Genomic DNA, 26,662 nt, shown 5'->3' on the forward strand with positions numbered 1-26,662 from the left:
GTGACTGTCAGAGAAAACATCTGTTTACCCGACATTGAGCTCCTGTCCGTGTCAATGCGTCCATTCTATCTGCCACGCGAATTTCCGCAAATCTTTCTAACAGTCGTGTACATTCACCCGAAGGCAAATGCCACCACTGCCTGCAATGTTATTTCGGATGTCATGCATAAATTACAATCACTCTCAGGGATGCAAACAGAGGTATGGTCAAAAAGGAGTGAGATTATCGAAGCCCACGCCCCCCCAGGAATTATCATATAATTACATTTTGCCACCACTTCTGCCATCCAGGGCTCACCCTATTCACACAAAAATGTTCTTTATATGAAAATACAGTGTCCCAGTTCCTTGGAAATTCTTAAAAGTAAAGAATACTGAGACAAAGCTGGAAACATTTGGCATGTCCCCTTTTTTTCAATTTTTTTGAAAAAGTCTGACGTTTTGAATATGACTCAATACCAGGGCTCTCAAGTCTCACGCAATGAGCATGAGACACACGCATTTCAACAAGTTCACACGCTCAAACGCACATGCCATTTCTCACGCTGAGAAATGATCAACTTCGTCGCACAGAAATTCTAATGGCCTATACTATAAACGAGTCAATGGCAGGTTACTGTGCGCTCGTACAGCTCAGAACTATAGCTCTGGTACAGCTGTCTTGATTTAGCAACCCATCGGTAAATCACAAAATAGAATTTCTCAGCCAATCAGAAAACAGAATTTCTTGTTGCCAGGTGAGGTCTGAAATAGCTTTCAGCTGCAAGCACGCGTGCAGAAGTTGTAGACGAGCTGGAGGTGGAAGAGAACCGTCAGGATCATCAGCAGGTCATATCTGCATTTATTTGAATCTTTTATTAGTTACTATAGTTTTCCTACTCTTTGTAAAAGACCAACACCTGCCTATTAAAGTGTTCGTTTGAGTAGTAGGTCTAAATATTCAGCACACACCCTTTGACATGAGCAACTTAATGAAAAATGAAAAATATGTAGGAGTGTAATTAGGCTTCCGTGGTTCATTTTTCTCAAAGGTGACTGGTATGAGCAGATTCCCAAGGCTATCTACAATTGCCAAACTGGTATTAGTTCTGCCGCACTGAAATGCTGATGCAGAGAGGGTTTTTTCCATGGTGGGGCTCAATAAAACCAAGAGCAGGAACACGTTGGCTCTGAATGGAACTCTGTCATCCATCATGACTGTGAAAATGGCTGTGCTTTAAAAGGGAGCCCCCAATATCAGTCATCAAGCATCAAAATCTGCCACAAACACTTACAACAACACATATATTTTTTTGTTTGTTAAGACTTTGCATACCTTAAACAATTTCTTTTAAAATATAGCAGAATTTTTTAATAAACCGTTTTCTTACACAATTTTCTTTAAGTTTTAATCTTGTTGGTTGGATTTTAGACTTTTTAATTAATAGGACACAGGAAGTCAGGGTAAATGGAGTCATTTCCAGTCAACTTTGCTCCTCCACAGGCTCGCCACAAGGGTGCGCACTCTCACCCCTCCTGTTCATCCTGTATACAAACATGTGTCAGAGTACTTTTGCTAATAGGACCATAATTAAATATGCAGATGACTCTGTCATTGTAAGCTTGCTACAGAAGAACGAAAGAGGTCATGGACCAATAGTAGAAGATTTTGTACAGTGGTGTGAGGAATCATATCTTCAACTGAACATAGCAAAAACAAAGGATATGCACATTGATTTTGGAAAAAAATCCTAGGCATGAGGCCACCACTATGAAAGGTCAAATAGTGGAACAAGTTAAATCCTATAAATACTTAGGGACAATCATCGACGCCAAACTAAGGAGAATTGTGAGGCTATATGCAAAAAAGGACAACAGCGGTTACACTGTTTGAGGAAGCTTTACCAGTTTAATGTTGACAAGACCATGATGATTTTGTTTTATCACTCTTTTATTAAATCAATTATTTCTTTTTCTTTAGCATCATGGTTTGGCAATATTCCCCTTACACACAAGAACCGCCTATACCAAATTGTCAAGTGGTCAAGCAAACTAATTGGGGAGACACAGCTGCACCCTTCTTCCCTATACACAAGACAACTACAGCGGATAGCAATGGGTATCTTGGATGATAGCCGACACCCCTTGAATAATGAATTCCATTACCTCCCCTCTGGACGGAGGCTGGTAGTTCCTGGTTGTAGAACCAACAGATTCAAAAACAGTTTTGTCCCAGCTGCAATTATTCTGCTAAATAAGATGTAAGTCAAGTCAAGTCAAGTCAAGTCAAATTTATTTATAAAGCACATTTAAAACAACCACAGTTGACCAAAGTGCTGAACAGAAGTAAAATCAAATAAAACAAAACAACAATAAAAAAGAATTAAAAACCACAGGGAATAAAAACATACAACATTAAAAAATAAAATAGAGAGTAGGGAGATAGAGAGAAGGAGAGAGAGCCAAGAATCAACTGGTAGGGAATGCCAAAGAGTACAAATGGGTTTTCAGATGTTTTTTAAAATGTTCCACCGACTGAGAAGCCCTAACGTGGGAAGGTAGGCCGTTCCACAGAGATGGAGCCACGAATGCGAAAGCTCGGTCCCCTCGAGTCGAGAGCCTAGATCTAGGTACCACCAGGAGCATCTGGTTTGCGGACCGAAGTGCCCTGGCAGGGTTGTGTAGCTGCAGAAGCTCAGATAAGTAGGGTGGTGCCAACCCATTCATACATTTAAAAACAATTAATAAAGTTTTGAACTGAATCCTAAAATTAACTGGCAGCCAATGCAAAGAGGCAAGGATGGGCGTGATGTGCTCACTCCTCCTCCTACCCGTGAGCAAGCGGGCAGCAGCATTTTGCACAACCTGCAGGCGGCGCAGTGCTGCCTGGTCAAGGCCAATAAGCAGGGAGTTGCAATAATCTAAGCGCGCCGTAATAAACATGTGGATCAGCCTTTCCAGGACATTCCCCGGAAGGTAAGCTTTAGCTTTAGCCAGCAGCCGCAATTGAAAGAAGCTTGCCTTGACTATAGACGATATTTGTTCATCAAACTTAAAATTCCTTTCTAGAATGACACCAAGATTCCTAGCAAAGGGACGACAATAAAACTTAAGGGAGCCAATGGCACTGTCATGGCCATCAAGGAGATTTTGCTGGCCAAATAAAATGATTTCTGTTTTGCTTTTATTTAAGGACAGAAAATTTATCTCCATCCAGGTCCGGATATCATTAAGACAATCCAGCAAAGCCTGAACAGAGGTCTGCTCGTTCGTCTTTAGGGGCAAATAGATCTGAACATCATCAGCAAAACAGTGAAAGGAGATGTTATATTTTCTAAAAATTGACCCCAGTGGCAGCATATATAAGAAGAAGAGGAGGGGACCTAAAACAGAACCTTGCGGCACTCCACAGTTTAGTGGGGAAGTGGCCGAAGAGTACTGGCCCAGGTGGACAGAGAAGCTCCTGTCTGAGAGATAAGATTGAAACCATTTCAGAGCAGTGCCTCTAATGCCCACACAAGTGTTTAGTCGATCCAGAAGAATTTTATGGTCCACTGTATCAAACGCTGCTGTAAGATCTAAAAGGACCAGGACAGCAGAGTTACCAGAGTCAGCTGTCAAAAGACGGTCATTAAAAATCTTTAAAAGTGCTGTTTCCGTGCTATGGCGCGACTTGAACCCAGACTGGAACTTCTCGGAAATACCATTTTCCAGAATAAAGGACTGAAGTTGTACACAAACCACCTTCTCCAAGACCTTCGAAAGAAAAGGAAGCTTGGAAGACAAATTTCCTGTGGATTATTATGTTTCCAATGCACTTGTAGGTTATGTATTTACTTGTAGCAATGCTTTTGCACTTAAATTGCATTTTAACTGCCATAGTTCTTCAATAACTGCATGAAGCCTTATGGTCATCCCACTGCAGTTCTGCTTCTTGCATACATATATGTTGTATGTTATATGTCAGCACTGTCCTTGTATTATTTATTCTTGTGTAGCCTATATGTGTTTTTAGATTCCATGTTTATATGTGTCATGTGTCTTGTAGCTTGTATGTAAGGACACCCATCTCTCTCTTAAACTGCAAAACCAGTTTACCTACGGGTACCAATAAAGTAAACTGAACTGAACTGAACTGAACACAACTCCAGATAGAAACACAGCGATCAAACCCAATTCCATCACACGTCCAGGTCCTCACCACCCTTGGATTTTTGGCCACTGGAACCTTTCAGCGAGATTGGAGACAGATCGGGGGTGTCCCAGTCCTCTGCGGGTCGTGCGCTCCCCTTGGTCATCAAAACTCTCATCAGTTTATCACCCATGGTACATCAAATTCCCTTACACCGCAGTCCAACAAGTATAAATTAAGAGCGACTTTCATGCCGTGGCTGGACTGCCAAACATAATAGACTAATAGCACTAGACTACACACATATACGCATCAAAGCACCCGTGCCTTTGGGGAGCGCACTGAGCTGTCGGCCAAGTGGGTGCGTCTCGATACAGCGGGGGGGAAACTAGTTGACTTCCATCAGTCTGATTCTCTTTCACCTTAGAGCTTGTGATCTTTTTGAATCCTGACTGTAACGAAATGTGAGCAGTGGCGCCACCATGTGGTGGCTAGGAGTGGCTACAGCCACCATCAGATCACTCGCTGCCACCCCGTTAGCCACCACAAGGGAGCGTATTGGATCTGTGTGGATTAGGGAATGTATTAAGTCTAATTTTGGCTTTGGCTTCTCAATACAAATGTAAGACAGATGATCTTGAACATGAAATCCCCCAACTCAAAAGAGTCTTGCAGAGAAAGAAAACTGGTGGTGTTGACACACCATCCAGTTTATTAGACCTTACTGTTTTCCTGGAACCATATGCGGAGGTATTCCCTGAGATGTTCAAAATCTGCAAGATTGCACTTGCATTACCTGTGAGCGCAGTTTTTCAGTTTTAAAATTGATAAAAACAGTGCTGCGAAACTCAATGTCTGACGAACGTCTAAGCAATTTAGGATTGCTGAGTATTGAATCCAGGTGGTCAAAGGCCATAAATTTGGATGAATTTGTGGATGTTTTTGCGAAAAGGCACAAGAACTGAAGGATAACCCTGCTCTGATTTGTACATAGAATATCCTACGTTGATTACCTCCACCAAGGAGGTTTTCGCTCGCGTTGGTTTGTCTGTCTGTTTGTCTGTCAGCAGGATAACTCCACAAAAACAAGTCAGAAAGACTTGAAAAAAAATTAGGGTGTAACATAGTCAAATGTTCTATCAAACAGCAAAGTTGAGTGTTGATCGGATGCGGATTCTGGATCTGGTTGTAAGTTATATGATAGGCACAGTGTGTAGATGTTATGGCGTCAGTGACCCCATGGCCTTGGCGGAGGTTTGCACTGTGCTTGTAGTTTGTATTAAAATAATCCTGCTCTAATTTGTACATGTAATATCCTGCTCTGATTTGTACATAAAATATTCTGCTCTTATTTGTATAAAAATGCAGAAATGGTTTTGAACATGAGGTGAAATTTGTGCACCGTACAATAAAGGAGTAATGAAAACAATTTTTGGTGTGTTCAAATGCATTGATTTTTATTTAAACATTAAGTTAAGTGATTTTCAAGGCAAAGACCAGTAAATTAATGTAGGTACTAATTGCACTAATAAATCTTAAACTGCCAGAACACTGTGCCCAAGGTTTTTGTGCAATGGCGCCATCTTGTGGTGATATAGGGTACCTCCCATACCCTGACGCTGGCCTGTTAGTCTGCAGGAAGCAATTACAGTCTTGTCAAATTTGTGTCAGTCATTGTATTCTGTCATGTTGAATAACCTAAATATATTAAGTTAATATTATTAAAGTGTGACAGCAATAATAAGAAATCAGCGTTTTACAGGCATGCAAACTGGTCAGGGGTGAAAAAGGTGAGAAGGGTACACGGACACACGGCACGCGCGGAAAAGCGGAAACATGAGACGCATTAAGTTGTAAATTATACAAAATATATATTATAAAATATACAGTATGTCCCATTTGCATTAAGTAGAGAACAGCTGTGCAGCATAAAAGATGAATTTATAGGTACAGTAGGCCTATCAATTGCATTTACTGTACTATTATGTGTTTGATATATAACATCACAGGTCTTCAAAAGCATTTAACTGTAGTATCATACATTTAATTACATTAAATTTAACGAAAAATTTAGTCCCATGGTCCTTAAAGGGATACTACAAGTATGTAGGATTAAACGTTTAATTAATTACTGCCCCAAGACAGCCTATGCTTAGTAATAGCCTGAACGATGACTCTCCCGACCACTTTCACGGTCCGCTGTCATTAAACCACGAAAGTGAACGTTTGGCATGCCGAGCCAAACGAGCTCCACGGGAAAAACTTATATCAGCAATTCACTTGACGTACCGCCAGAGACAAATTTGTATCGACAGCTGGCACTCTAACAGAAAAACATTCTCGCGGCAAGCTTAGTTAAACGGCATTTTTTCATGACAGTGTAAGTTTTGAGACATGCATGCCACGAGCACTACGTAATCCTACATTGTGCCCCCTTTTAACTTCGATTGATGGTGCATCATACTGGATGAACACGAGTGCACCTGTAGGCTGTCATCATCAACGGGGGTATCAACGGGGGTGTGGGCGAACAGCGAGGGGATGGGGGTCGCACTCTCAAATACGACCTGTGGCAGAGCTCTCCGGACTCTGCATTGATAAACTCACGACGAATGAAACGACCTCCTCAAATGGGCAAAATGTTCCCTTTCCGTGATTATCGGAGGGTATTATGAAGGGGCATACCTCGTTAAAAAGCCAAGTCCGGCGACAATTAAGGTCTCCATTGACGTTGGCTAAAAGTATTAGCAAAGCCCTGAACTTGTGTGGAAGGCGCTAGTTAGCCACTCTACAGTTACCTCGAGTAGCACTAACACAAACAGCGTTCTGTGAGGCGGTGAAATATCGAGGAATTGTTGACTATTTCAAGTCTGTTATCAAGACATTTAGCTGACACTTGTATCAAAGACACTATTAAAAGCACATTAATTGATCTAACGACACAATTCGTTATGAAGACTATTTCAGGACATCAGTCAAATTGTAGCAGGGGGGTGGTCCGGGAGGGGGGGGGGGTGGGGGTGTGAATAGGGGTTCGCCCTCCTCACTTCTGATTGGTGATAGTGGTTCTCTCACACGCCACTCTTGTCAGTCATTTGTTGTCACATAGGTCTAGTGTAGTTTTGAGGTTCACAGTTCCACTCGCTAGTTGACATGCTCACCCCCCCCCCCCCCCCCCCTATTTTTTTTTCTCCTCGGATCTACGCGATTCAGAAGAATGACCCATTTTGATTTCAAAACGGCGAATTTCGCCGAAAGGTGGCAAGTTTGCATGCCTGTTTTAATATATGAATATACTGTAAATTCAGTAGATCAATAAATAGGTGGTTTTTTGGGGGGTTTTTTGGTCAGGTATGCCACCCCAAGATTTTGCCTTGCCCCCACCAGCCACCCTTAGGATTTATTTCTGCTGGCGCCACTGTCTGTGAGACAATTTCATTGTTTGTTTCATTGTCATGTAGCTACACTGACCACATAAATTTATAAGCCATTTATTTATCAACCATTATCTGTACTCTCTATAATGATATGAAGTTGCTAGTCAATTCAACTTGGAAAGTCGAAGCTTGTTTTCTTGAACTAGCCTTGGTTATTAATACAGCCCTTTTTAACTCAGTGCTGATGTTAATTCCTGCATCCATTTTCTATATCCAATTTATCCTCTTATTGGTGGTGTGGGACTGTAGTCTGATGCAAAAAACCATGCATGCTCATATTCACATCTTTGTCTAATCTAGACTAATTAACTTAAAATGCATGAAAGGAGAATATGCAAATTCCACAAAGAAGGATACCTTTAAGTGATAGGTGCATAATTCAATATACAATATATTGCCAAAAGTATTCGCTCATCTGCATTTGCACGCATATGAACTTAAGTGATCCATAGGGTTTTAATATGACGTCAGCCCACCCTTTCCAGCTATAACAGCTTCAACTCTTCTGGGCAAGCTTTCCACGAGGTTTAGAAGTGTGCTTAAGGAATTTTTTTACAATTCTTCCAGAAGTGCGAGGTCAGACACCGATGTTGGATGAGACAACCTTATTCGCAGTCTCCGCTCTAACTCATCCCAAAGGTGTTCTATCGGGTTGAGGTCAGGACGCTGTGCAGGCCGGTCAAGTTCTTCCACACCAAACGTGCTCCTCCACATCTTTATGGACCTTGCTTTGTGCACTGGTGCGCAGTCATGTTGGAACAGGAAGGGCCCATCCACAAACTGTTTCCACAAAGTTGGGAGCATGAAATTGTCCAGAATCTCTTGGTATGACGAAGCTTTCAGAGTTCCTTTCGCTGGAACTAAGGGGCCAAGCCCAGCTCCTGAAAAACAATCCCACACCGTAACCCCCCCCCCCCCTCCACCAAACTTTACTCTTACACAATGCAGACAGACAATTACCGTTCTCCTGGCAACAGCCAAACCCAGACTCGTCCATCAGATTACCAAATGGAGAAGCGTGAATCGTCACTCCAGAGAACGCGTCTCCACTGCTCTAAAGTCCAGTGGCAGCGTGCTTTACACCATTAAATCCAACGCTTTGCATTGCACTTGGTAATGTATGGTTTGGATGCAGCTGCTCGGCCATGGAAACCCATTCCATGAAGCTCTCTACGCACTGTTCTTGAGCTAATCTGAAGGTCACATTAAGTTTGGAGGTCTGTAGCTAGGACTGGGCGATTAATCGAGTTTTACGATTTCTCGAGATGTTTTATGAACTCGAGAAAGATTTTGACATATCGAATTTCTCGAGTTAATGCTGTAGAACCTAAATGAACAAGATTTCGCCACTCTGATTTTCCTTCTGTGCTGTGGAGCTGTCCGCCCCGCCTCCCCCTCCCCCTCCCCTTGCGTGTAAGCTGCGTGCTGCGGCGTGTTGTTATTTCCTTCAACATGGCGGCGCCCGCAGAAGAAGCCGACAAGACAGAATTTTTTCCAAAAAAAAGGACAAACGGCTCAATTATATGGCGTTATTTTGGATTTAGAGCCTCTGATGAAGAGCAGAAGGAGGTATTCTGCAGAGAATGCAAGAAACTGGTGCCGTCAAAATCATCAAGCACCACGAATCTCTTCAACCATTTACAGTACCATCACAAACTCTTATACGAAGAGTGTACAAGGCTGCGGTTCGCGGGAAAAACAAACACCACCACCACATCTAAGAAGACACAACAAACAACGCTCCAAACATCTTTAACCCGGTGTCTACCCTATGAAAAAACAAGTGCAAGGTGGGCCAGCATTACGGAGTCCATTGCCTTTCATATCGCAAAAGACATGATGCCCATAGCGGTTGTTGAGCAACCGGGCTTCATACGAATGCTAAAAACGCTTGACCCTAGATAAAATCTCCCAAGTCGCCACTTTTTTGCAAGACAAGAGCTTCCCCGAATGTACTCAAGAGAGAGAGAGCGCCTTGCTGCCGACCTCGCAAAAGTCGACCACTATGCCCTGACCACAGATATGTGGAGCAGCCGGACATGTGAACCATACATGTGCGTAACAATCCATTATCTCGTCAAGTGGGAAATTAAAAGTGCCTGCCTGCAGACAACATATTTCCCTCAAGACCACACTGGAGAAAACATTGCGGAGGCCCTCGGTGACGTGACGACTACGTGGACGTTGAATCCAAATCCCGTGGTCATAACCACCGACAACGGAAGCAACATCATCAGTGCTGTACGGAGCAAGCAGTGGCTGAGGATGCAATGTTTTGGGCACAGGCTGCATTTGGCGATCGGTGAGTTTTTGTGTGTGTGTGTTGCCAGTGAGTGAAATATTTGGGTGAGTCAGGTATGTGGTGTTGATTCTAAAGCACACTTGCGTTTTAATGGTTCTAATAAATGAATATAGTATTTCTAGAAAAAAAATCTGATGCAGAATATTGTGTTAAATCAAACACACACTAATACACAAATATAAAATGTACTACAGTCACAAAACAGAGAATTCATGGATTGAGGAATTAATGTATATTTAAAAACAATGGATTTAATGTGTGCTTTTTCTGTGTTTACAGGCCATGGTATGCAAAACTCAAAGATTACACGGGCCATTAACGTGTGCAAGAAGAATGTGGCTGCATTTTCCTATAGCTGGAAAAGGAGGAGGGAGCTGGCCGAAGCACAAGTCCAGATGAATTTGCCAGCCCGCCAGCTCATCACCGAGTCACGAACGCGGTGGGGATCTCGTCTGCAGATGGTGGAACGCGTGCTCGAACAAGAGAGGGCGCTCGCCAAAGTCCTCTCCGCTGACAAGAAAACAAGGCCATTAGTCCTGACATGGCAAGACATCGAGGTCCTGGAGGTGATCCAGAAAACACTGAAGCCCCTCCAGGAGTTCACCGACGCGCTGTCTGGGGAGGGATACGTCACCCTTTCTTACGTACGACCCGTGCTGCACCTGTTCAACAGCAAGCTCCTTGCTCCTCAGGAAGGTGACGGTGAGCTGGCAAACACAATCAGGCACACCATCGTCACTTACCTGAATGATAAATACTCAGAGCCCTCTACCTCTGATTTACTGGACATGGCGTCCTTTGTCGACCCCCGGTTTCGGGGGACGTATGTCTGCAGTGAGAAGCTGGCTGCATTGAAAGAGGGGGTCATCTATGAAGCCGAGGAGTTGCTTGCTGCTGCAGCTCCAAACCAAGCCGGGCAGTCTGCTGCAGAACAGAGAGTCATGGCAGATCCGACTCCCCAGATTGCTAAGAGGAAGACCCTGGCCAGCTTCTTTGATCAAGATGCAACCCCCTCCTCTGCCTTTACACCTCGCGAGTCCATTGAGAATGAGCTGTCAAGCTATTTGCAGTCTGTATGTTTGGACAGTAAGGCAGATCCTTTACAATGGTGGCGGGAACACCAGGTTGCCTATCCAGCACTAAGCAGCCATGCACGCAAGTACCTGTGTGTGCCTGCCACCAGCAGTCCTTCAGAAAGGATATTCAGCTGCAGTGGAAATATAGTTACATGTCAAAGGGCATCACTCAAGCCTGACACAGTTGACCGATTGGTGTTCCTTGCTCAAAATCTCAAAATGTAAAAATGTTACACTACAGGTAAAGTGTTTTTTTTAGTTCAAATAGTTTTTTAAGGAAAAGGAAGGCAATATGTATTATTTATTTTTTTATTTACGAAATGAGGGATTTTTTTTGTCTCATCTTACATTTTTTGGTCTTTTATCTTAGCACTATATAACTGTCTACCCTCAGATTTTATGTTTATAATTACAATAAGGCAATATATTTCTTCCTTGGTTTGATGTTAAAAATGGTACACAGGCACTTTGTTACTAGTACCCGTCTACTTCTAGGCACTTTACTATGAAATGAGGGATTTTTTTTGTCTTTTCATAGACATGTTTTGTCTTTATCTTAAATGTTAAAGAAGCACTTCATAAGAATGGTCAACCCTCAGATTTTATGTTTATAATTACATTAAGGCAATATATTTCTTCCTTGGTTTGATGTTAAAAATGGTGCACAAGCACTTTGTTAGTACCTACCTCTAGGCACTTGGCTGCCTACCTGTTTGCACTTCAATAAAAAAAACTTTGCTGAATTTGGTGCGATTGTTTTATTTTTATTATTATTATTTTTTACTGCATAGATATCGAGATATATATCGTATATCGAGATATAGCAAACACTAACCGAGATTATTGTTTTTCTCAAAATCGCCCAGCCCTACCTGTAGCGATTGACTCTACAGAAAGTTGCCGACCTCTGCGTGCTGTGTAGACCGTGCAGACCGAAGTGCAGACCGAGCAGTCCCCTGCTTCCGAGCAGTAAACACCTAAACAGGTGCGGCTATCCGCAGGTGGCAGCACGCAGTGATACGAAGGGAGAGAAAATAGCGCCAAGCGATTGTGAGGTCTGACTTCTTCCTGGAGAACGAGTTTGTGATGCAAATGTATTACTCTTTTGAACACATATTGTTTTAAGAAGCAAAACACTTGCAAAATTTTTGCAACCCCAGCCAACTAGCCTACCTTCGTCAACGCCAAAACGAGGCCGGAACTCGGCTCACAGGGGGTAAGAAAATGGTCATAAATGATATTGCTAATATGGGATGTCATACAGCTTCATGTCAAAAGAGACAAACTATGCCTTTAAGTTCTTTAATACTGGAAAAACACCAAAGTCAACTAGGTCTCCTCCAAATACCTTACACTTTACAACCTTTTTTAATTTCAAGATAACAAAACTTATTATTTATGTGAAATATTTTTACTTACCAGGCAGGTTAAAGAGTGTGTTTAGGATGTAAAAGCGGTCTGTGTCTCCACGTTGAATAAATTTGTTGGGGTACATCTCTCTGATGTCAGGTCTGTGCAGAGTTGGTAGCAAGTCATTAAGCCATAAATCTAACTGCAATGGAATGTGTTTGTTATGTCTGAACAAGCACACTGGTTCTTGTTAGTATTATTTCGCTATCTGAGAAGGTCAGAGTTAGAACGTATACATATAATTTTTCAACAATAAGTCTAAACTACCTTGGTCATAAGGATTTCCTATTTAATTTTACCTATGCTGCAATACCTTTCATAACGCTGAACAAAGGAAGCAAAGATTGTGCTAAGAGTGTCTGTATTGCATATGACGCTTCTGCTCTCTTTCTCATTATATTCATATTTTTAACTGCTTCCATCCATGGCCATGTTGCTTAACACAAGCATGTTATATATTGTTATGGGAAAACTATCGACAGGACTTTTTTGGATGTTTGTTTTGTGTCATGGGACATGTTTACCACTACACTGTTCCAGTAGTACAATTTAACTCTCAGGAGTTTAACAGTGACTGTTAAAGAAAGCTAAACAACAGACACAAAGGAAAACAATCTGAAAGCTATATTTAAAACTTTTGTGATCTTCTGATCCTCTATAATCATCATCACCAAGTCAAAATCCAAAAAACACTTGTACAACACTTGAATGCAAAATAACCAAATAACTGCAAAACTAATGTCATTCCTATGCCCCTCTGGAAGCAAAAATCAGAATGCGAATTTGCTGAATTAAGATGGTGTTTCTAATACCTGCTTAACTTCAACATGCCTGTAGTGTAGTATTATTATGAGAGCACAGTACTCTAGGGGTGCTTAAATGGTTTCAGACTCTAAAGTCTTGCCTAATATTAATCTAAGTAACAAAATTAAAGTGAGATGAGAAGGAAGAGTGAGGAACTTACCCCCTCAAGAAATTGAACCCGTGCACACAAACAAGAATGTTCCCATAGGTGTCCACTTTGAGCAGGTTCCCATACATTGTGTCAAACACTAGACCTCTAAGAAGAATGGAGACACGTGAGTGAAGACAGACACCATTGCAGCCACACTTCATACAAAATTTGTTACACTGATTGTTTAATAAGGAGTCCAAAAAAACAGGACTTTGTGTACTTACCTAGTGGGAAAAGAGGGATCATAGACAAAGTTTAGCAGCTCCTGTGGATACCCAATGGATACCAGACGCTCCACTGTCAACTGGAAGCCCAATGACTCATATTCAGGGGACTTATATACTACAAAATGCACACAGAAAGGGAGATATATTCACAAACACAACACTAAAGAGTGGTCGAAAAAAATACAATTCCAACAAGAACAATGTGGAAATTCCAGTACTAACATTTTTTTTAGTTTAATAGATTATAATATATAGTATAATTTAGATTATAATAGATTATACTACTTTCAGCCGCCATCTATGACAATTTTGCTGTGATCTATGGTCTATGTCAGGGGTTGGCAACCTTCAACACTCAAAGAGCCATTTGGACCCGTTTCCCATTGAAAGGAAAACACCGGGAGCCACAAAACCCTTTTAACATCAAAAATGAAGATAACACTGCATTCATCGTTTTTTACCTTTATACAATGAATTAAAAAAAAAAAAACTATAGTGTGTTCCATTGATGAAATCAATGAACTGCTAGAAAACACAGGAGCAATAGTTAGTTGTGTGTGAGACGGAAGAGGTGTTGTTGTACAATGTTTGTTTTGAAGAGCTTGCTGCTTTTTTTTATAGCAGCGGTCTTGGTTGGGGAGGGTGGGTTGGGGTTATATGTCACTGCCGGTAATTTTTTAATACCCTTTTAAAATCCAGCACAATGCACTAGTCACACCTTATCGCTCAATATTCGGCTTAGGTCAATGCGCTCTTGTTCTAACTTTATTTATCAAGCGGTATGAACAGACATTTAGCTCTACTGAGTTGGAATTTTAGGGGTCTGAACCATCCTGTAAAAAGGAGAAAGGTCTTCTCAGATTTGAAACAACTTAAAACAGAAACAGCTTTCCTACAAGAAACCCATATTTGCAGTTCGGATAATGTCCATCTGTTGTCACGATGGTCGGGGCAGGGATTTCCCTCCTCTTTTCAAGCCAAGGCCCGGGGAGTTTCAATTCTCATCTGTCAAGATATTACCTTTGTGCAACATAATGTGATATCTGACAGGTTCGATCGGTATGTCATTGTATCAGGTAAACTACATAACACACTTCTGGTATTCGTAAACATCTATGCTCCTAATGTGGATAATGTAGTTTTTTTTGTTCTCATTGCTCCCAGATCTTAATACATACTCTCTTATCCTCGGAGGTGACTTTAACTGTTAGTTAGATCCGGTTTTGGACCGATCTTCCACTAACCCCAGCGCAGCAAGTAGATCAGCCCGTTTTATTCAAGATTTTCTCTCTAACTATGGTGTTTGTGACATATGGCGTTCTTTGCATCCACATGACAGAGAATACTCTTTTTTTTCCACACGTCTATCACACTTACTCAAGGATCGATTATTTATTAATTGATAACGAACTTATTCCACTGGTTCACTTATGTGCTTATCAGAGTATTATCATCTCGGATAACGCCCTATTGTCCTGACCATGTCTTTCCCTGGCCTCACTCAGAGGAACAGACAGTGGCGATTCAACTTAACTTTGCTGTCGGATGATAACTTTATCAAATTCATGCAGGAGGAAATAGCCTTTTTTCTTATTAAAAGTATGTCTACAGACACTTCTTGTCCAATTGTATGGGGTGCTCTGAAGGCCTACCTTCGGGGGCAGATTATAGCCTATACTGCTCAAGTAAAGCGAAAATCCCGCCAAGAGCAGTCAGACCTTGCCCACCAAATCAGAGAGATTGACAGTGTCCAGACTAAGTGTCCAGATTTGTATAAAAAACAGTTAGAACTTAAGATCAAATTTGATCTGCTCACTGCCTACTCAATTGAACAATCACTTTTAAAGAGTAAAACCATGTTTTATGTATATGGAGACAAATCTGAAACTATTAGTCAATCAACTCAAAGGCCATAAAGCAAAACGAAATATTTCTAAGATCCGGTTACCAAATGGCATTCTAATGCCATTTCTGACTTTCTAAGTGGTCTCAACATCCCTAGTCTTTCATCAGACATAAAGAAAAGATTGGAGGAGCCTATATCCCAGACAGAAATAGCTTCAGCCATGTCTTCAATGCAGTCAGGCAAGTGCCTGGGCCCTGATGGCTTCCCTTTTTTAAGAAATTCTCTCTGCTGCTTTCCCCACTGTTATACTCAGTCCTCTCTGAATCTTACAGGCAAGGTTCACTCCCTCCATCATTTACTGAGGCCTGTATTACCCTCATTGCAAAGAAAGGTAAAGATCCGACCGAACGTTCTTCCTACAGGCCTATTTCCCTCCTTAACACGGATGCTAAAATTGCAGCCAAGGTCCTAGTCCATAGATTGGATTCTGCCCTTCCTACAATCATATCCAAAGACTGGCTTTGTTAAAGGCAGGGAATCATATTTCAATATAAGATAGCTGCTTGACATTATCTACTCTTCCTCTGAAGATATCCCAGAATGCGTTGTCTCTCTTGATGCAGAGAAAGCATTCGACCGGGTTGAGTGGGTGTACTTATTTGCTGTGCTGGACAAATTTGGCTTTGGCTCAAAATTTACTTCATGGATTAAGTTACTTGATTCACACACCCACAACCACAATTCGCACAAACTCACACCGATCAAGACCGTTCAGTTTACCCCTGTTGACAGAGTCCTCTCTGTCAATCCACTTAAAAAAAAGTTCTCAGCTCAGCTCTGTATAACATGGTGTTGGATCTTGGGAGCCTCTCCACAGGTAGGCTTAGAACAGCATGGGAGGAAGACTTGGGTCTCTCTTTATCAGAAGACACTTAGACTTCCATTCTTAAACTGGTTAACTCGACCTCCCTCTGTGCACGTCACAACTTAATTCAGTTCAAAGTGGTGCACAGGGCTCATCTCTCAAAGGCAAAACTATCCTCTATGTACCCTGATATTAGCCCACATTGTCTCAAATGCAGATTTGCTGAGGCTTCACTCATCCACATGTACTGGTCTTCGAGCCTTAACAACTATTGGAGGGAAATTTTCCATACACTCTGTCGGGTGATAGTCATTAGGTTGGAACCAAGCCCATTGATTGCTCTTTTTGGGTTCATGGAGGCAGGGGTCGAGTTGTCCATAGAAAAACGACGTACTATATCCTTTGTTTCTCTGCTAGCTAGACGACTGATCCTACTCAGGTGGAGGGATGCCTCCTCCCCCACTCATACACAATGGCTAGAAGAAATCATGTCCTGCTTGAATTTGGAGACTGTTAGATACTAGCTGAAACATTTAAGCGTGGGGTCCTTTTCTTAATGCATTCCAGACTCTGTGAAGACTTGGCCATTAGGTGCAGCTTAACAACACGCTATGCATTCTTGGTTTATGCTTTTTTTTTTTTTAGCGCTGACTCTAGATGTGGCAATGTGCTCATATTAGTGTGGTGTATTGGCAGCGACTAGGAAGGGATTATTTTACATTTGAAGATTTTATTTGCTTTCTTTTCTGTAGAATGGTTGCTATATTGTCTTTTCTTTAAGTCATATTACCCAATTCATGTCTATCTGGACACATTGGGGCTATGTGTTGTATTCATGTCTACTCGTGTTTCTGTAATGTCCATTTGTCATTGCACTTTGGATATTTCAAAAATCCTTTACTAAACAGATTTTTATTTAAAAAAAAAAAATTAAACATGTTATATCTTAATGTTACAAGATCACCATAATCTTCACATTTAGAATTACATACAAAAAACTAATGAACTAAAATGAAAAAAATTACAATTAGATACTCTTGACAGCAAAGGGATGAAAGAGCCACATGTGTCTCCAGAGCCGCTGGTTGCCGACCCCTGGTCGAGTTAAAGACAAGAATTGAGATGTTTCCGAGATTTCAAATAAAATGGATGTGTGACTCAAAGGAAAAGATTTTTTTTTTTTTTTCTAATGCATCATACTCAAAGCAACACAGACAGCCACACACACAAGCCAGTCTTTGGAGTGGATGAGTAGAGATGCTCACCATTTTTATTTATTTTTTTAAATTAACACATAACTGACCATAGCATCGCAACAGGAAGCTACAGAAATGACTCCCAAAAAAATTACCTATTTTATTTGGTTTATGTGGCCTGTCACTTGGGGCAGGAGGAGCAGAGTTCATTGTTGAGTCTGACACCTTTAAGAAGTAATAACCTGATAGGTTAAAAGAGAGCATCCCAGGACAGAGCTGCCAAGCCTCCTTCCTGTCAACTGCTGTGACGATGCTCCCGACACTCAACCACTCCATACAAAATGGCTGATGCCCAACAGCCCTGAAGAAGGACTTCAGGAATGCCCCTGAACCTTCTGAGAAGATTAAAGCCCCTTTCACACTGACGAATAACCCGCGTTTAATCCGCGAATTTAGCGTGTCCGCTGTTGCGTTCACACTGCCGACCCGGGCTGCCGCGTCAACTCGTCTCGCCTTTCGACCCGCGTCGGACCCTAGTCTTTTTGCCAAGCCGAGTTTGGTGTGAACGCAATCGACGCGGGTCGGACGTGGGAGTGGCGTGACGTGAGGAGTTTAAAAGACAGAATGGACAGCTGATTCAGAACAACAGCGACAGGTGAGGACAAGTTTTACTCTGTTTTAGCCTACATCAAGTTCGAGACATTTTTTAATATGGCCAACTGGGGAGACAAAGGAGGTCCGCGAGCTCCTCAGCCTCCGAGCAGAGGACGTTATTTACCGCCACATTTCGGGGACTATAGTGCTCTTGTATTCTCCGCATATGTTCTTCGGCGGCATCCCACGTTGTAACCATCAACACCCCGTAAAATAACATCTCCATGAACTGCATATACAATTGCAAAAATGAGTCCTCAAGGTGTATTTAACCCTACCTTTGATTATAGCTATAGTTGGATTATGATCCTTATTTGAGCAAGGGCAATTATCCGAGTATATATGGCTGTGAGTAAATGGAATCACTGGCACAAAGCATGTCATACCCTTGTACAATAGGTGGTGCTGTACCCATTTCAACGATTGCTAATAGAGCCACTTCCGGTTGACCTCTTCACCACCAATAACAACAAACTCAGGCATTAGAGAAAGCTGGGGAACGAAGAGCAAGATGTAGCTACTTCCCTCTACATTTCGTTTGTGATGAGGTGGTTATTGCACAAACGCGAAGCACAACGGCGCATACTCCATCGCGTTGTTTGTTTCTTTCCGACGGCGACGACAACAACAGTAATATCGCCTCCTTTGACTTCTGGGTCACGACCCCGGGAAAAAATATCGAGCATGCGCAGAACGCAAATCTACAACCACGTTTAGTGCGACTTTCAACCAAGTTATCTTGGGGTCTTTCCGACTGCGAGTAACCCTATCCGATCCAATTTTTAGTCAAACTAGAATAGAATATAATAGAATAGAAATAGAATAGAAAAATACTTTATTCATCCCCCAATGGGGGAAATTCAGATTAGTCAAGTAGCTCAAAAAAAATTATAAATATTTACAATGATTGTATATTAACAACAACAATAATAATACCATTTCTAGTAAAAATACTACTACTAACTAACTAATAATAATAAATGACTAAATAAACAAATAAATAATAATAATAATAATAATAATAATAATAATAATAATAAAATAAAATAAATTAAAAAAAATTCATTAAAAAAAAAATCAATCAATCAATCAATCAATTTGAGAAGAACTCAGCAGTCACTGTTAAAAACCCTTATGGCTCTGGGAACAAAGGACCTTCTGAACTAAGGTCTATACATGAATTTAATAACTATTATTCTTATTGTAATTTAGCCATTAATCCGATTCTTTCAGTGCAATGAAACCCCACTGACCAACTCAATGTCCCTTCCATGGATGTTCACTGGTATCAGTGTGGAGTGGGGGTGCCAGTGGAAATCCAAAAACAGCTCCTTTATTTTACCCGCATTGATCTAGATGTGGTTCTGCTGGCACAAGTCCACAAATTCCTGGAATAATTTTCCATACAATCTGTTATACCCATCTTTAATGAGGCTACATGGCAAAGGCAATGGAGAAATAAATTTAAAAAATAAATAAATAAAAATAAATCTGATCTCCACAGTGCTCCAAGGAGTCTCCAGGTGAGATGGAGCTTGTTGAGGGAGGAAGATGATGGAATTGTCCACTCCAATGCCTCAGCTAGTCCTTGTTTCCTGATTTAAAGGCCCTTTTAAGTCCTTTAAGTCACTCTTCTTTATCCTCAGAAGGGCCTCAATGTCACAACTAATCCAAGGTTTGTTGTTGGAGAAACCCCATACAGTCCTTTTGAATATAACATTCTTCACACAGAAGATTAGGTTGTCTGTGATACAGTCTGTGAGGCTGTCTAGTTTAACTACTTTCTAGGCCCTGATAGACTTTAACATTTAAATTAATATATTGCACAATGATTTACAATGTCTATACATTTTGAAATACTGAAATATGCAGTTTGTGATGTAAAATTTTAACCTAACCTCATAGGATCTCTGATCTGTCTGCCTAGGAACTTATCTATCAGACTCCAGACTCTGTTTGCTCCACTTTCTTCCAAGGCCCCGAGGCTACTTTTTGATGCACCGCTGAAACTCCAGAGGTAGCATGCTGAATCCCTGACAAAAGCTGTATCCTGGTGTATGTGTAGGAACTGCAGGGAGAGCTTACACAACGATACACATGGAAAGTTAATTGGTTTTGTACCTCATCACTATAAATTTAATCCTATTGTTGTACTGTTTTTGTTATTCAGACTATGTTGACACACACATTTAACTTTACATGTAAACATTTATTACAATGTGTACATGTAAATTGCAATTTTTTTAACATTCAGAGTTATACTAGTGTATTTCACATTTATACTTATTAAATTGTTGTTTTTTTTCAATAAAGCCGAATCATCCATGAATAACATTGTTGTAATAATTGTCTCTCCGAAAAACAGATTTGTCTGTAAAGATGACCATAAATGTTTGATCAAGGAAAGACGATTTTCAAATGGACAATTTCATTAATTGATAAACACATAATATTTACAATGAAAAATGTTTGCCTTGTTGTACCACTTGTGCAGAAGCTCGCACACACATTTAAAAGGAAAAAATTTGCATGGCTTAGACAATAGTCATTTACTACAAATTAAAAAGCAGGAAATTGTTTTGTTTTACTGTGGAGTTTGACCATTAAATTGCTTGTCATCCATTTTCCATTCAAAATTTTTAGGGCCGGTCTAAATTCACAAATTCATTATGCAGGGGGATTAAGTACATATATTGAGTAAAAGCCGACTCCCCAAACATTATAAAAATCGGCCCAGATACATTGCAAGATCTTAGAAACTGACCAAACAGTGGAAAAAAAAAAAAGGACTGACTGTATGCTAGAACCTGCTCTGGAGCCCTTAGAGCAGATTTTGCAAAGGAATGCTGTGCAGGTTGCTTAACAAAATGGACAATAATGTCCAAGCTCAACAAGACAATGGGCCTCATGCAAGAACCGTTCGTACGCACAGATTTGTTCTTAAATCGTCCGTACGAGTGATTTAAGAGAATATGCGCATTCACCAATCTTTTCGTATTTTACGTTTTCTTTCAGGTACGAACTGAATTTACGAGTGATCCAGACCTGTCGTAGGAGTTTCGTAAAATAGTCCGCTGTTATTCAAATCAAGCTTGCTTGACTAATGGATTATATGTTTAATTACTTTGAAGAAAAAAAAAATTATTAAAACTGCGAGCAGTGATATCGGCCCTCGCAGCCAAGCGCAGCTCCGGCCTTGCGACCGCCTGACCGCCGGCACCGCCGCCCCGACATGGTTATCAACGCCGTCACGCATGCGACGAATCTCCCAAATGGCCTTCAGTCCACGTCAGTACGACACCAGTGGCACGTGTTCAAAGTTGGAGCGATATCTCACCTTCCAGACAGGAGTTACCGTCACTTCCTGTTTTGTGGGGGCGGGGTTTAGCGACGTCAGAAATGTACCACGCCAACGTGTGAAGCGCTGCTCCGTAATGATGCACAAAAAATATGGTGCAGATCGGATGATGTCTCAAGGAGATATAGCTGTTTAAATGATATAGGGGGCGCACTGGAGTCACACTCCAATATAATCCTATTGGGCTATTTAGAGGTTAACAACGGTCATTCATATCTAGTTTGGTGCAAATCGGATGATGCGTGTGAGATTTAGAGCCGAACGTATGCAAACGACGAGGGATTGGAATTTGCCATTCTGCCACGCCCACACTATTTTGTAGGTCCTGACAAGACGCACAGGCTGGCTGAGTTTCATGATTGTCGGTGAAATTATGGCTTGGGGCTGATGTTTTTAGATGTTCTAGGGGGCGCTGTGGAGGCATTAGGCCACGCCCATCAAATATTGGACTGCACACCTGTTGGGGGGTGGATTACGATCGATCCCAGTGAGTTTGGTGCATCTCGGCTCAAAACTGTAAAATTTAGAGCCAAACGTATGGTAACGGCGTGATGTCTGACTTCACCAAGCCGCCAGAGCCACGCCTTCAACTGAAAACTGTTGGTGCTTTAAAGCAAGTGAGACCAACTTGTTATCTGTATTCTGACACAAGATCATGTTGATTAGATGTAGGGGGCCAGAGATGGAGCTTTCCACGTTAACAAAGGGACTTCCTGTTCTGAGGGGGCGGGGCTAATATGACGTCAGCATATGACCACATAGGACCGTCATGCATCCAACATGGATGACTCATACCAAGTTTGGTGCAGATTTAAGTCTTTACGTTAAAGTTATAGCGTTTCGTTTAGTGGCGAGTAAGCCAAGTTCGCCGCTTGGCCAAGCCCCCTAAACATGCTCAAAAACTCAAGATTTCTGATAACTTTTGTTCCCCCATCCCTTAACTGCATACCGACCAAAGATGAAGTCCGTAGCTCAAAATCCCTGGGGCGTGAACATTTCTCTACGCCCTTTGACCCAAAATGGCCGCCTCCTTGTACATTTTAGAGCATACCCCCAAGAGACTTTTGTTCTTGATTTGAGGCGATATACATACATACCGAGTTTCAGATCTCTACGATGTACGGTTCGGGCTATCTCACGTTAGGTGGCGCTGTAGAGCAGTTTGGCCACGCCCACTTTCGACTCCATTAAAATCATGTGATTTCACGCGGGGGACAATTTTGGGTAAAGTTTGGTGAGTTTTCGAATACGTTCAGGCCCCGCCATTTGCGATTCCGCGTGGAAAAGAAAAAGAAGCCGGGAATAATGATAATACAGTGGAAACCGCTTATAGTGGTCACGGATATAGTAATCAACCGGCTCAATCAGCTTATATGGATCAAAAGGCTTGGGACGGAATCATTTCTATACAAATGCTGTTTAAATAATTCGTTTATAGTGATCAAGAAATCCGCTTATAATGTTCATTTTTGGCCATTTTATGAATGTAAACGTGCAAAAATAATTTTAAAACTACGTGTAGCTATTTTATTTTTTACTCCCTTGATTCCTTTCTGGACGTCTGCTTCTGCCTCGCTAGCCAACGTAACGAGTTGACACCGGGCAGCAAGCGCGCGAATCATGGCTGGAAAAAGGAAGTCATGGAGGAGCATGTGTCCGAGGATGGGTGCTGGAGAGCGGATTGAATGCGCGTGTGACCGCTGGAAGCTCCAGGCTGGTTCTTGTAAGATGGGAGGCCGGTGTTCATTCGATTTCTCCTACTTGTCGAGAATTGCTACTTTGTGGTTTTGCGCATGCGCCAAGCCGATTTTCTAAGTTTCGTTTTCACGCCAAGTAGCACAAATCGACAGAACACCGGCACGGAGGAGCATAGATCCGAGCAGGGGTGCTGAAAGGCGGATTGAATTCAAACTTTATTTTCTGACTTGTAAGAAAAAAAATGCACCGGCGGCACAGCAGAGAATAAGTAACGTACTGTATTTGAGTTAGCCTACAGTATGTCTGCGCACTGCGCAGTACTGTAATTAAATTTGCATGATAATAAAATTCAGTAAATGCTGAAGCTATCCGTTTTATTTAATTTTTCCCATTGAAAAACGATACAAATGGCATTTAGATGATATTCTCCATAAAAAATAAGTGAAATACCTCTACTGTAATACAACTTCGGTTTTAGTAATCAACCGCTTATAGTGTTCAAATTGGCTCTGGACCAACGTGATCACTATAAGCGGTTTCCACTGTAGTGAAATCCTACAGATACAATAGGCCTTCGCAGCGCTTAGCTACTCGGGCCTAAATATACATTATACCCAATAATTATGCTGACATTATTCTGTTTGACTTAAATTATGCACTAATTGAAGGTTCATTTGAATCTCTATATAACAAGGTCAATGGGAAGCGTAACCAGCGGCTGACTTGCTACTTTTGGATGCCTTAGTGCATCAGGCTCTTGGAAGAGACCGTGTAGATACCCGTGCGGAGACAGACGAATGGCTGACATCGTGATTAAGATTCCCAAGGACTGTGCTACTGCAAATATGCAGCTTGCTAGAGCCACAACTCCAGAGAAAAACACCAATTCCACCACACGTCCAGGTCCTCACCACCCTTGGATTTTTGGCCACGGGAACCTTTCAGAGCGAGATTGGAGACAGATCGGGTGTGTCCCAGTCCTCTGTGAGTCATGCGCTCCCCTTGGTCATCAAAACTCTCATAAGTTTATCACCCATGGTACATCAAATTCCCATACACTGCTGTCCAACAAGTACAAATAAAGAGGGACTTTCATGCCGTGGCTGGACTGCCAATCATAATTGGAGCACGAGACACATATACGCATCAAAGCACCCGTGCCCCTGTTGTGGAGCGCACTGAGCTGAAGGCCAGGTGGGTGTGTCTTGATACAGCGGGGGGCAAACTGCTCTATAGCCCAGAGAAGGCATGCCAGATTTGCACAATATTACCATGAACGAGGGTCTCCTACAACCTGAACCAGCCCAGGCAGACCAGAAGGTGTGGTGCCAGGAGACCCCCCTCATAGACCGTCCCATCAAAGTGCCATCATGAGGCAACAACTGACATCACAGCTTTGGTTGCAGTCATAGAGCGCCTGCCCAGGGCGAGACTTTTTTTTTTTAAGCCATTTTCATATCAAACCATTTATTTTTTATTTCGGTGACATTACGAACTACAGGTGACATGGTATTAACAGCACTCGTAATTGCTTCCCATTTCTTCACTTTAGCAGGTGCCGTAATTCCACTGCTGACACTGCTAAAAATGACAGATTTACCTTTTTGGATCTCTGAAAGCAGAACTTCAATCTCAGAGCCCGTAAAGTTGTTATTTTTGCGCCTTGAGGCCATTCTCATGACTCAACACTCAACACTTCCTGGCACAGGAGAGAGGAAGCACAGCTACTAATATGGTATCATTTTGGGCGTGGAGAATGCAAATCTACTATCCTCGTGCACGTGCACTTAGATACGCACGAGTGGGATTCATCATTTACGCAGGTCGTTTACACACTTTCTCCGAAGTTAAGAGCGTTTGTTGAATCTGTTCGTACGAGACCTTCTTACGAAAAAAGTAAGAGAAATTTAGAATAAAAATACGAAAACGTTCTTGCATGAGGCCCATTGTTTAAACAACAAGATTTCTTAAGCTCTGCCCCAACACAGAATGGTAATTTCTGCCAGCAGCTACAACCATACAACAAAATACTGAAACACTACCAAAAGAAAATTATAAAGTATATTTTCATTACATTACATTTTTTCATTTCATTAGTCACAGTAACTAACTAAATGGAAAGGAAAAATGCAATGTAATGAAACTTTATAATTTTCCTATTTGATTAAAGTTTTAGGTATATCGTCTTCCAACGTATCCTGATACTTTATAACTGACTATTTAACCACAATACGTCAAAGTTAAACGTCCAAGTTATTGAGTCAGATTGATTCTTTTTTCTGTAATTATTTGATCGATATTACGATTCATCATATCCCACACTTCTGGAATAGTTCTAATTTATCCTAAAAATATCATTCTGTGTTGATGATCATGTTTCACATTTAGTCTATTTCAGGCTGCAGTTATCTTGAGTGCTTAGTTAATAAATATCCAGCCTTTATGTAACCGGTCATGTTTGATGTTTTCTAATGCAGTTAAATCAATTAAGACAAATAACTCCACCTACCTGCAAGAGTATAATCCATATCAAAACCAAAACACTTCATTTTCTCCATGGCCAAGCTTCGGTTGACAAACACTCTGGAAAGGGAAAAATGTATTGACAGTGAATTTGATTTTAATTTGAATTAAATACACTTCCTCCATTTAATCAATCACAATCAAACTCACTGTGAATAGTCAGGTGAGTTCCGCTAGCATTCATCTGCTGAAACCTTGTTTTTTATTTTTGTTTTGGAAATGTCCTGTTAGAAACTAAAGCTACAAATGGAAAACTAAAGAACAGTAGGCTATGTTTAAGTTTCCACACCAAAATATCAAAATGTATGGCGTTCTGCTTCTTTAAAGAGCAGTTACCTCATCATATTTCTGGATGTAGTATAAAGGAAAGTGTCATTTGGATTAACACCAAAGAATTTGGCACTTTTTGACTCCATCTACAGTTGAGGGATGTAACGCCACTGTCATAGAAACAAACCTCTACCTGCCCAAAATCCATATTCATGAATTTGCTGCTATGCTTTAGAGACTGAAAAAAGAAACCACCAAACATCTCAAGAGACAAGGTGGGGTAACATTACATGAATTACCAAGAATGAGACTGCATCAATTGATATATGTGATGAACGTTTGGCACGTTAACAAAGGGACTTCCTGTTCTGAGGGGGCGGGGCTAATATGATGTCAGCATATGACCACATAGGACCGTCATGCATCCAACATGGATGACTCATACCAAGTTTGGTGCAGATTTAAGTCTTTACGTTAAAGTTATAGCGTTTCGTTTACAGTGGCGAGTAAGCCAAGTTTGCCGCTTGGCCAAGCCCCCTAAACATACTCAAAAACTCAAGATTTCTGATAACTTTTGTTCCCCCATCCCTTAACTGCATACCGACCAAAGATGAAGTCCGTAGCTCAAAATCCCTGGGGCGTGAACATTTTTCTACGAGGTGTGTAAATCTGAAAAATGGCCAAAATTTGCCCTTTGACCCAAAATGGAAAAACTGTCATAGAAACAAACCTCT

General features: G+C 41.4%; 1 protein-coding gene across 3 annotated transcripts in view; it reads right to left on the bottom strand.

The window, feature by feature from the left end:
• The window catches only part of nt5c2a (5'-nucleotidase, cytosolic IIa), a 72,282-nt gene that overhangs the window by 40,555 nt on the left and 5,065 nt on the right, over positions 1 to 26,662 (bottom strand). For all 3 annotated transcript variants that reach the window (XR_012772738.1, XM_075481707.1, XM_075481717.1), the window contains exons 3-6: positions 25,645 to 25,718; positions 13,516 to 13,633; positions 13,301 to 13,396; positions 12,346 to 12,437 (exon numbers count right to left, since the gene is read on the bottom strand). Coding sequence is in view for 2 of the 3 variants with exons in the window: in XM_075481707.1 (XP_075337822.1) it covers positions 12,346 to 12,437; positions 13,301 to 13,396; positions 13,516 to 13,633; positions 25,645 to 25,718 (380 nt within the window). In the remaining variant the exon portion in view is untranslated. The remainder of the gene's footprint in view (positions 1 to 12,345; positions 12,438 to 13,300; positions 13,397 to 13,515; positions 13,634 to 25,644; positions 25,719 to 26,662) is intronic.

This window comes from Odontesthes bonariensis, chromosome 2 (genome assembly GCF_027942865.1).
Source record: "Odontesthes bonariensis isolate fOdoBon6 chromosome 2, fOdoBon6.hap1, whole genome shotgun sequence".
Classification (NCBI taxonomy): Eukaryota; Metazoa; Chordata; class Actinopteri; order Atheriniformes; family Atherinopsidae; genus Odontesthes; species Odontesthes bonariensis.